The 11,375-nt window shown below is 39.7% G+C and overlaps 1 protein-coding gene across 1 annotated transcript; it reads left to right on the top strand.

Moving 5' to 3' along the window:
* On the top strand, nt 1–10,039 carry rhbdd3 (rhomboid domain containing 3). Its single transcript, XM_079553208.1, has 6 exons — nt 1–177; nt 2,964–3,214; nt 5,492–5,624; nt 5,749–5,875; nt 9,210–9,731; nt 9,804–10,039. The coding sequence occupies exons 1-6, from the start codon at nt 15–17 to the stop codon at nt 9,967–9,969; spliced, it is 1,362 nt and encodes a 453-aa protein (XP_079409334.1). The 5' UTR covers nt 1–14; the 3' UTR covers nt 9,970–10,039.
* Nucleotides 10,040–11,375: the final 1,336 nt, after the last annotated feature.

The following is an 11,375-nucleotide window of genomic DNA, read 5'->3' on the forward strand; positions in this document are numbered from 1 at the left end:
GCTCGTGCCAAACGATGATCTCGCGCGTGTTCTCCGTGTGGAGTCGGTTCGGGTCACATCGCCCCGGGTTCTTCTCGGGCACAGTTCTGTTACTGCTGGTGATGCTGTCCGTGCACGGGGCGGGGATCCAAGCCAGTCTCAGTCTGGGACCCGAGGGGAACCTGCCAAGTCTCACGGGTAAGAGTGTTACGTTTAAAATCATTCTGCTGCAGAATCACTGAAGCACCTGGACTGTGGGGAAGCATTACAGTTTCTAATGCAGGGGTTGTTTTTACAGTCTGTGTTTGACACCGACACTGCTCAGCCAAACGCAGGGGGTTCTCAGTAATACAGGGGTAGGCAACGTCAGGCCTGGGGGGCAAATCCGGCCCTCCAGCACAGAACCTCTGGCCCCCAAGGTGATTTTGAGAAATATTAATATGCAAATAAGAGATTAAATACCTGTTAAAGTACTCTTGAAATGTGAGAAATAGTGTCCGTATTTTAAAAATGTCCGGTCAGAACATTCCGCTTGGTCATAAATAATGTTAAACAGTGATTCTCTACTCGTGGGTCGGGGCCCAAAAGTGGGTCATTTTGAGTGGGTCGCGAGTCTATAGGGAACTTTTATTCAATATTTTCATTCTGAAACTGCATGGAAGCCCTAACTGTTTCTGTTAAAATGAATGTTATTGGGTTGTTTTGATCATAATTTCAGTCCTAAAGGGAAATCTACTGCTTGTTCAACAAAAACTAGAAAATACAATATTTTATACAATATGTGACAAATTACAATTATAGGTTTGTCATCTGAGGGGAATGGTGGGTCCCAGAGCCTGCCACTTTTTACCACTGATGTAAAACATTGGCATTTGCAGATAGTTTTTTACTTTAGGCGACAATGTTGAGATTCGGCCTTTGGGTGTTTTGGCGATGATGAAAATCGTCCCTCCACGACGCAAATCTGCCTACCCCCGTACTAATACAATATACTGGGTCTGCTTTTGAATGCTTTATGTGTTATGTTATACCGGAATTCATAGGTTGTGGATTATCCAATTTTCCTCTCCTAGCATCACCACCAGTCATAAGGGCTGTGCTGAGTAACCAAATATATGTGTTAAGAATCCTCATTTAAACCTCTTAACACCCACCTGATCTACCCAAATCTAAAAGCTTCTTGGACACGGCGACGGAAACGCGGTGTCCAAATAGCAACCAAAACACAATTAAAAAAATGATGAAAAAAAGAGCCACAAAAATGTGCTGGAAAAGCAACAATAACACGATAAAGAAGTGATGAAAAAGCCAAATAAAAAAACACAATGTTTCAGACTCATTTATCAACGGCCGCACAACAGAAGCCCAGCACATCAGGCTCACATCTGTGTCAGACACAATGAAACATTTAGATACAGTTATAGACATTTGTTTAGTGTCTGAATGTTGGAATTTTGTTTTTACCACTTCTTTGTCACATTTTTATATATATTTTAAATTATAGTCGCTCCAGAGCCGAGGCAGATCCGTGACGGTGAGGCGGATTCGTGTTATTTGTTCATATTTTATGTTTTTGTTTTGTCAGTGTGGGCTGAACTGGAAAAGCCAGAAGTCGATGGAGGACAGAGGCTCAACTACGTCTTTTTATTCTTTAGACTTTGTTGTTTTTCTTCAGAGCAGCAGCAGCAGGTTGAGAACCGTGGAAAAGAAATACAATGAATAATAGTATTTAGGCTCTGAAGGCCTTTTTAAGCAGATTTGACCAGAGCTTTAAACACTTCCTACAAACAGTTCCTACTTTAATCACAATTTTAGCTGTTTTTGACCAAACATTTAACATCACTTACTGTAAATGTCATATTTCACCCTGTGCATGTTTAGCGTCTGAACTGTGATTCCCATAAATGTTGGAAATGCAAACATGAACTATAGAAAACATACCAACAATGACACAGGCCTGTCTCCATGGTGCTAATGAAGGCAGGGAAATCACAGCTCACTGTTAGAGCGCCCTCTGCTGGTCAACTAAACTATAGCCATTAACATTTACAAAGACAATTCTGTCCAAACATTGGTTCATTAACCCCTTAACTCCCGCCTGAACCGAGCATATTTTCTCCAGTTTGGCTTTACCCCAATCCAAAAGCTTCTGGAAAAAAAGGTGAGAAAATAGTGACAGAACTGAGACGAAAACAATGATGGAAATGTGAGAAAAAAGTGAGAAAACTTTGACGAAAAAATGACAAAAATGACAAAAATGTGACAAAAAATGACAAAAAAATGTGACAAAAAAATGTGACAAAAAAATATGACAAAAAAATGACAAAAATGTGACAAAAAATGACAAAAAATGACCAAAAAATGACCAAAAAAAATGACAAACACATTGATTAAAAAGAAATGACAAAAAGTTACAAAATGAGTTGAAAACCCCCCCAAAAAAGATGGAAAAAAATCTGATGATGTGAGGAAAAAGATCCATTCAGATGAGCTTTGTAGACCTTAGCTTTCAAATGAGGCGTTACACTGGCCTACAGGATTTGGGTAAAGCTGAACTGGAGAAAATGCTGTCGGTTCAGGCGGGAGTGAAGAGGCTAACTTTTGACAGCACAGTTTTACATTTATATTTTAGGTTTAGGTTAGGATTAGGGTTAGTTCCTAAGCTGTTATATTATCTTTATCAGTCAACAGAAGCATGTGTGTTCATAAGAATTTATTTATTTGTTTTTATGAAAAGAAAATCAGTTACTGACTCCATTAACATCGACCTTCCTAAAGCCTGACGGGTGGACCGGCTTCCTGGTGGATCTGCAGTTTTCTCCTTCTGCATTTTTGCCACATCCTTTTTCATCCTTGTTCACGTTTCCTCTTCATCACTATTGACTGATTATTTTGGACTCTTTCAGAAGAAGCTGAACTGTAGATATGTGCTCTGTTCAGGCGGGAGTTTCAGACCGCTGACACATCTGTATGTCTCTTCCCAGACGTGTTCCTGTACGCCCTGAGCCACGACGACGCCCCCTCCCTGCTGGTGAGCGTGTGCTGCCTCCTGCTGGTGGGGCCGTGTCAGGAGCAGCGCTGGGGCACCGTGGCCTTCGTGTTCCTCTCCGCCCTCTCCATGGCGGCGCTGCCCTGCGCCTACAGCCTGGTGCTGTGGGTGGGCGTGGGCGAGGCCAGCCGGGTGTGCGGGTACTCCGCGGTGCAGATGAGCCTCTTCACGGCCCAGTGCCGGCAGGTGGGACAGACTCTAATGTCAGCTTCTTCTGCTGATGCTAATGTGTCCTCGCCTTACCCGAGTGCAGCTTTACCCAAATCCAAAAGCTTCTCGACTGGAGCTTTCAGCCTGTAGAGTAACTTTAGGAGGAAGCTGAGTTTGTCACGGCTTTTTTGTAACTGTAACTGTAACTGTAAGTGTTTTTGTTTTTGTCGTTTGTCAAAGTTTTGTCATTTTTTTGGCTTTTTTTTGTCAATTTTGTGTAACTTTTTGGTCATTTTTTTTGTCATTTTTTCGTACATTTTTAAAAACTTTTTTCGCTTTTTAGTGTCAATTTTTTGTCACTTTTTTGTCATTTTTTTGTTGTTTTTTTTGTCAATTTTGTTACTTTTTCATAATTTTTTTCATAATTTTGTGGCTTTTTTGTGTCAATTTTTTGTCACTTTTCCCGTCATTTTTGCCACATATTTGGAACTTTTTTGTAAAATTTTGTACACAAAAGTGTCCAAAATTTTACAAAAAAGTTCCAAAAAACAATTTTTTTTGTACATTTTTTGTCAGTTTTTTGGCTTTTTGTGTCAATTTTGCGTAACTTGTTCAATTTTTTGTCATTTTTTCGTACATTTTTTAAAACTTTTTTAGCTTTTTAGCGTCAATTTCTTGTCACTTTTTTGTCACTTTTTCATAATTTTTTGGCTTTTTTGTCAATTTTTTGTCGTTTTTTTGTGTCGTCATTTGTCAGAGTTTTGTCAATTTTTTTTTTTGTGTCACATTTTTGGCACTTTTTTGTAATTTTTTTGTCAAATTTTGGACAGTTTCTGGCTTTTTTTTTATTTTTTTACTTTTTTTGTCAGTTTTTTGGCTTTTTGTGTCAATTTTGCGTAACTTGTTGGTCATTTTTTTGTCATTTTTTCGTACATTTTTAAAAACTTTTTTAGCTTTTTAGTGTCAATTTTTTGTCACCTTTTTGTCACTTTTTTGTCCATTTTTTTGTCACTTTTTCATAATTTTTTTCATAATTTTTTGGCTTTTTTGTGTCAATTTTTTGTCACTTTTCCTGTCATTTTTGTCACATATTTGACACTTTTTTGTAAAATTTTGGACACTAAACAAAAACACTTTTTTTTGTACATTTTTTGTCAGTTTTTTGGCTTTTTGTGTCAATTTTGTGTAACTTTTTTGTCAATTTTTTGTCATTTTTTTGTACATTTTTAAAACTTTTTTAGCTTTTTAGTGTCAATTTTTTGTCAATTTTTTATCACTTTTTCATATTTTTTTTCTTCACTTTTTCATAATTTTTTTTTCACTTTTTCATTATTTTTTTGTCACTTTTTCATTATTTTTTGGCTTTTTTGTCCATTTTTTGTCACTTTTCTTTAAGTGTTTTTGTCGTTTTTTTGTGTCGTCATTTGTCAAAGTTTTGTCAATTTTTTTGCTTTTTTGTGTCACATTTTTGGCACTTTTTTGTAATTTTTTTGTCAAATTTTGGACACAGTTTCTGGCTTTTTTTTTGTTTTGTTTTTTTTTGTCAGTTTTTTGGCTTTTTGTGTAAATTTTGCGTAACTAGTTGGTCATTTTTTTGTCATTTTTTCGTACATTTTTTAAAACTTTTTTAGCTTTTTAGTGTAAATTTTTTGTCACTTTTATGTCCATTTTTTGGTCACTTTTTTATAATTTTGTGGCTTTTTTGTGTCAATGTTTTGTCACTTTTCCCGTCATTTTTGTCACATATTTGGCACTTTTTTGTAAAATTTTGGACACAAAACAGAAACACTTTTGTTTTGTACATTTTATGTCAGTTTTTTGGCTTTTTGTGTCAATTTTGCGTAACTTGTTAAATTTTTTGTCATTTTTTCATACATTTTTAAAAACTTTTTTAGCTTTTTAGTGTCCATTTTTTGTCAATTTTTTGTCACTTTTTTGTCCATTTTTTGTCACTTTTTTTTAAGTGTTTTTGACGTTTTTTTTGCGTCGTCATTTGACAGAGTTTTGTCAATTTTTTTGCTTTTTTGTGTCACATTTTTGTCACTTTTTCATATTTTTTTTCATAATTTTGTGGCTTTTTTGTGTAAATTTTTTGTCAGTTTTCCCGTCATTTTTGCCACATATTTGGCACTTTTTTGTAAAATTTTTTGTCACTTTTTCATATTTTTTTGTCACTTTTTCATAATTTTTTTGTCACTTTTTCACATTTTTTCGCGTTTTTGTGTCATTTTGTGTCACTTTTCCCGTCCTTTTTGCCACTTGAGGCGCTCGAGGTCCAAATAACAACATGTCTTGTCTCCCCGTGACCTGCAGGTGCGGGGCCGGAGGCTGCTGCGCTGCGCCCCCCCCTGGCTGCTGCCCTGGCTGGCTCTGCTGTTGGCTCTGCTCCTGCTGCCCGGGACGCCTGCACTGCTGCACTTCTGCGCCATCTGCATCGGGCACAACTGTATCCTTGAACCCTGACCCGTCTCTGTGACCCTCCTCTCCAGGGTTCTCCAGGGTTTTCACTCTGGGCGGGGTCAGCTCTGGAGTCTGGGTGATTCATGATGATGTTCTTAACACGGCACCAGATAGTTTGTCCTTCATCGAGACGGTCCAGGAGCTGGAGCGGTTCAGCTGCGTGAACTTCCTCCCAGACTGGGCCTTCATCTCCTCCTCCTCCAGACTCCGGCTGCCGACACACTCTACCTCTCACAGGTGGGAAACCCCGCCCATCACGGCCCCCGGCCCTGGGGTTGGAACAGTTTAGTTTAGACTCGATGGAGGAGCGTCTTTAAGGAAGTCCAGGTCCAGCCTCACGATTAAACGGTCTGCGAGAGGTCTACACGGTCTCCAGCCAGGGGCGGACTGGGATTGAACATTTTGTGGCTTTTTTGTGTCAATTTTTTATCACTCTTCCCGTCATTTTTGTCACATATTTGGCACTTTTTAGCAAAACAAAAACACTTTTTTTGTGTGTGAATCTTTTGGCTTTTTGTGTCAATTTTGCGTAACTTTTTGTGTTAATTTTTTGTCATTTTTTTGTACATTTTTAAAAACTTTTTTAGCTTTTTAGTGTAAATTTTTTGTCACTTTTTTGTCCATTTTTTGTCACTTTTTTTAAAGTGTTTTTGTCGTTTTTTGTGTCGTCATTTGTCAAAGTTTTGTCCATTTTTTTGCTTTTTTTTGTAATTTTTTTGTCACATTTTGGACACAGTTTCTTGTTTTGTTTTGTTTTTTTTACTTTTTTTTGTCAGTTTATTGGCTTTTGTGTCAATTTTGCGTAACTTGTTGGTCATTTTTTGTCATTTTTCCGTACATTTTTTAAAACTTTTTTAGCTTTTTTGTGTCCATTTTTTGTCACCTTTTTGTCAATTTTTTTGTCACTTTTTCATAATTTTCTTCATAATTTTGTGGCTTTTTTGTGTCAATTTTGTGTCACTTTTCCCGTCATTTTTGCCACATATTTGGCACTTTTTTGTAAAATTTTGGACACTAAACAAAAACAAATTTTTTTTGTACATTTTTTGTCCGTTTTTTGGCTTTTTGTGTCAATTTTGTGTAACTTTTTGGTCAATTTTTTTGTACATTTTTAAAAACTTTTTTAGCTTTTTAGTGTACATTTTTTGTCACTTTTTTTTTAAGTGTTTTTGTCGTTTTTTTGTGTCGTCATTTGTCAAAGTTTTGTCAATTTTTTTGCTTTTTTTGTGTCACATTTTTTGCACTTTTTTGTAAAATTTTGGACACGTTTTTGGCTTCTTTTTTTTTTGCACATTTTATGTCCGTTTTTTGTGTCAATTTTGCGTAACTTGTTGGTCATTTTTTTGTCATTTTTTTTCGTACATTTTTAAAAACTTTTTTAGCTTTTTAGTGTACATTTTTTGTCACCTTTTTGTCCATTTTTTTGTCCATTTTTTGGCTCCAGCACAGGGGCGGACTGGGACTGAAAAAGGGCCCTGGACTCTGACCAGCCGGGCCCAAATGAGTGTAAATGCAGCACTTCCACAAAGACATATTTTAACCTCTTAACCGAGAGCCTATTCTCCAGTTCGGCTTTACCCAAATCTGAAAGCTTTTCAACTGGAAAGCAACAGTGTGACGCTTAATTTGAAAGCTAAGCCTACAAAAGTGATCGCTGCATTTTTTTGGTCACTTTTTATTCCTTTTCCGTCGCTTTCTTCGTTGCTTTGTTGTCATGTTTTCGTCACGTTTTTGTCACTTTTTTGTCGCTTTTCACCCTCGTTTTCGTTGCTATTTCAATGCTTTTCTTTTAAGCTTTTAGATTTGGGTAAAGCTCGGTTAAGCCTCTTAACTCCCGCCTGAACATGTTTTCTCCAAATTCTCCAAATCTAAAAGCTTCTTTAAAACAGAGGCAAAAAACGAGAAGAAAATGAGGATGTAAACACAACGAAAACAGCTAAAAAATGACAAAAACTCAACAAAAAAGTGACAAAAAAACTGCAAAAAATGACAAAAATCGAGCAGAAAAGTAATAAAAAAGTGACAAAAACACATAAGGGAAATTAAAAGTGACGACTATGGTGGAGAGAATGCATTTGGTCCGCCCCTGTCTCCAGCAGTTGTGTCGCGGGTAGCACTGTTTTCACAGCGGGCCGTCATCGCTGCAGTAGCTCCATCTAGTGGCAGCAGAAAAAGCTAGTTTTCCATTAGAAAGCGTTGCTCTTTAGACACGTTTAAACCACTGTGAAGCCTGGTTCATCATGTTAAACTTGGTACAGCTGTGTTTTGCCCCGGTGATAACGCTGGACTAGGTGTAATTAAAGAAGGACATTTATGAATTCCTGTACATTAGTGAGGGCCTGACTTTGATTGACAGGCCGTTAGCATCAGAGCTAAAGGAACAGTGAAGATCCCGCCCTTTTGCCCTTTTTAGGAGCAGGGTAGGAGGAGGAGCATTAACGTAAACGAGTGAGCAGAAGGAGTCGACTATTGAGTATGTCTTGAAGACAACAGCAGGGGCCTTTCGGAAACCACTCCCTCCTCCCTTCCCCTACACCCCTCAGGCCTCAGTGAGGAACCTTCCACTCAGGCCTCAGTGAGGGACCTTCAGGCCTCAGTGAGGGACCTTCACTCAGGCCTCAGTGAGGGACCTTCACTCAGGCCTCAGTGAGGGACCTTCACTCAGGCCTCAGTGAGGGACCTTCAGGCCTCAGTGAGGGACCTTCACTCAGGCCTCAGTGAGGGACCTTCACTCAGGCCTCAGTGAGGGACCTTCACTCAGGCCTCAGTGAGGGACCTTCACTCAGGCCTCAGTGAGGGACCTTCACTCAGGCCTCAGTGAGGGACCTTCAGGCCTCAGTGAGGGACCTTCACTCAGGCCTCAGTGAGGAACCTTCACTCAGGCCTCAGTGAGGGACCTTCACTCAGGCCTCAGTGAGGGACCTTCACTCAGGCCTCAGTGAGGGACCTTCACTCAGGCCTCAGTGAGGAACCTTCACTCAGGCCTCAGTGAGGGACCTTCACTCAGGCCTCAGTGAGGGACCTCCACTCAGGCCTCAGTGAGGGACCTTCACTCAGGCCTCAGTGAGGGACCTCTCCCTCGCCCCCACCGTCCTCACAGCCCATAATGTGGCAAAAATCACAAATTTGACTGATGATACTTTTAAATAAATAAAAGGTTCTTATGAGTTTACAAAGTCATTCAGATTCAAATATGTCGTATTTACATGATATCATTTAGCTTCTTCAAACTCACAGTGAGAACTTTTCCTCTCATAATAAACTCATAATAAGTCTCACTGTCGCTTTCTGTTTCATTAATAAACATCTATATGACGATAAAGTTACTCTTAGGTCCTAAGTAAAGGGAACTGTAGTTGTTTGGTGTGTTGCTCGTGGGACGGCTCTCAGTGTAACACACACCTGTTAAGTGTGGTGTCGATGCAGACTCGCTGAGAAGGAGCTCGAGTCTCGTCTCCAGGTCCTTCGTGAGCCAAAAATCGACAATATTTTCAATAACTGTGAAACACATTTTTTTGAGACGAAGTTGAATCAAATAATTATTTTCTTCCTTTTTGATTTTCCGACACAGTCTCCATTCTGAAGCGCTGCCCAGAGAAGAGCCAGGCCCTTCTGTGAGGCCCCACCCCCCGGGGACAGACCCTTCACTCCCTCAGACGGGCCCTCGCTGGGGGACAGACCCTTCACTCCCTCAGACGGGCCCTCACTGGGGGACAGACCCTTCACTCCCTCAGACGGGCCCTCACTGGGGGACAGACCCTTCACTCCCTCAGACGGGCCCTCACTGGGGGACAGACCCTTCACCCCCTCAGACGGGCCCTCACTGGGGGACAGACCCTTCACTCCCTCAGACGGGCCCTGGCTGGGGGACGGGTCTCGGGTGGGGCAGGTCCGATGGTGCCTCTGACGCTGAGCTCTTGGAGGAACAGCTGCTCCACGCTGCCATCCTGGCGTCTCTGCAGGACGACCCGGACTGTTCCCGTCCTGGAGGAGACGTCCAAGGCGGCCTGGATGTTACAGCTGGGGTGGGGGACATTCCGTTCCCCTCTGAGGCTAAAGTGGAGCTGCCCAAGTCCTCCGTCTCCTCCCTCAGGTGAGTGACGTCCCTCTGGTTCTTCAGGAAGGCTGAGTGAAGCCTGATGTCGTGACCTCGTGTTCTCCACAGGCTGCAGCAGCTGGAGAGGATGGGCTTCCCCACAGAGAAGGCGGTCGTGGCGCTGGCAGCCTCCAAACAGCTAGAGGGCGCCGTGTCGCTGCTCATTGACGACCGCATCGGCTCTGAGGCTGTGGTGGTCAGAGCCAAGAGCCCGGGGGCCCCTGCACTCAGATAGACCCTGCACAGAGGAGGTTCCTGCACTGACCGAAGCACTACTGTATGTGGGACAAAGGCTGTGAAGAAAGAGAAGTGAACCTCTGACCCCCCGCCTGAACCAAAGCAATCTGTCCTCTTTGGCCATTATATAGGCCTGTGTAGCACCTCATTTGAAAGCTAAGACCCACAAAACTGACCTTTTTCCTTGCGTTGTTGCTGTGTTGTGTCACCTTTTGTATGTTTTTATTTTCATTATTTTATTTTTATTTTGTCTCATTTTTGTTGAATTTTTGTCATTTTTTTGTTGAATTTTTGTCATTTTTTTGTTGAATTTTTGTCATTTTTTTGTTGAATTTTTGTCATTTTTTGTTGTTGAATTTTTGTCATTTTTTGGCTGATTTTTTGACATTTTTTGGCTGATTTTTTGACATTTTTTGGTTGAATTTTTGACATTTTTTGCTGAATTTTTGTCATTTTTTTGCTGAATTTTTGTCATTTTTTTGTTGAATTTTTGTCATTTTTTTGTTGAATTTTTGTCATTTTTTGTTGAATTTTTGTCATTTTTTTGTTGAATTTTTGTCATTTTTTGGCTGAATTTTTGTCATTTTTTGGCTGAATTTTTGTCATTTTTTGGCTGAATTTTTGTCATTTTTTGGGTGAATTTTTGTCATTTTTTGTTGAATTTTTGTCACATTTTTGTTGAGTTTTTGTCATTTTTTGGTTGAATTTTTGACATTTTTTGGCTGATTTTTTGTCATTTTTTGGTTGAATTTTTGACATTTTTTGGGTGAATTTTTGTCACTTTTTTTGCTGAATTTTTGTCACTTTTTTGCTGAATTTTTGTCACTTTTTTGCTGAATTTTTGTCATTTTTTGTTGAATTTTTGACATTTTTTGGCTGAATTTTTGACATTTTTTTGCTGAATTTTTGTCATTTTTTTGCTGAATTTTTGTCATTTGTTGGTTGAGTTTTTGACATTTTTTTGTTGAATTTTTTCCATTTTTTTGTTGAATTTCTGTCACATTTTTGTTTTACATCCTTCTTTTCTTCTCACTTTCTGTGGCTGTTTTGGTGCTTTTTTCCCAAGAAGCTTTTTGATTCGGGTAAAGCCAAACTGGAGAAAATGTGCTCGGTTCAGGTGGGAGTTAAGGGGTTAATCTTTTCCTGTAACTAAGGATGTTCTAGAATCTCAATTAAACGTGTTTTTCTAACCATGTCCTTTTGTTCCTTCATTAAAAACCTCGGATCCTCACACTGACCTCAGACTGGACTAAACCAGGTCTAAACCGGGACTAAACCGGGACTAAACCAGGTCTAAACCAGGACTAAACCAGGTCTAAACCAGGTCTAAAGCACCAGCTGAACCAACACAAACAGGAACGTGAAGTAAAAACAAACATTTTATTACATCGGTCCAGATTATTT

This window comes from Gobius niger (assembly GCF_951799975.1).
Source record: "Gobius niger genome assembly, chromosome: 1".
Classification (NCBI taxonomy): domain Eukaryota; kingdom Metazoa; phylum Chordata; class Actinopteri; order Gobiiformes; family Gobiidae; genus Gobius; species Gobius niger.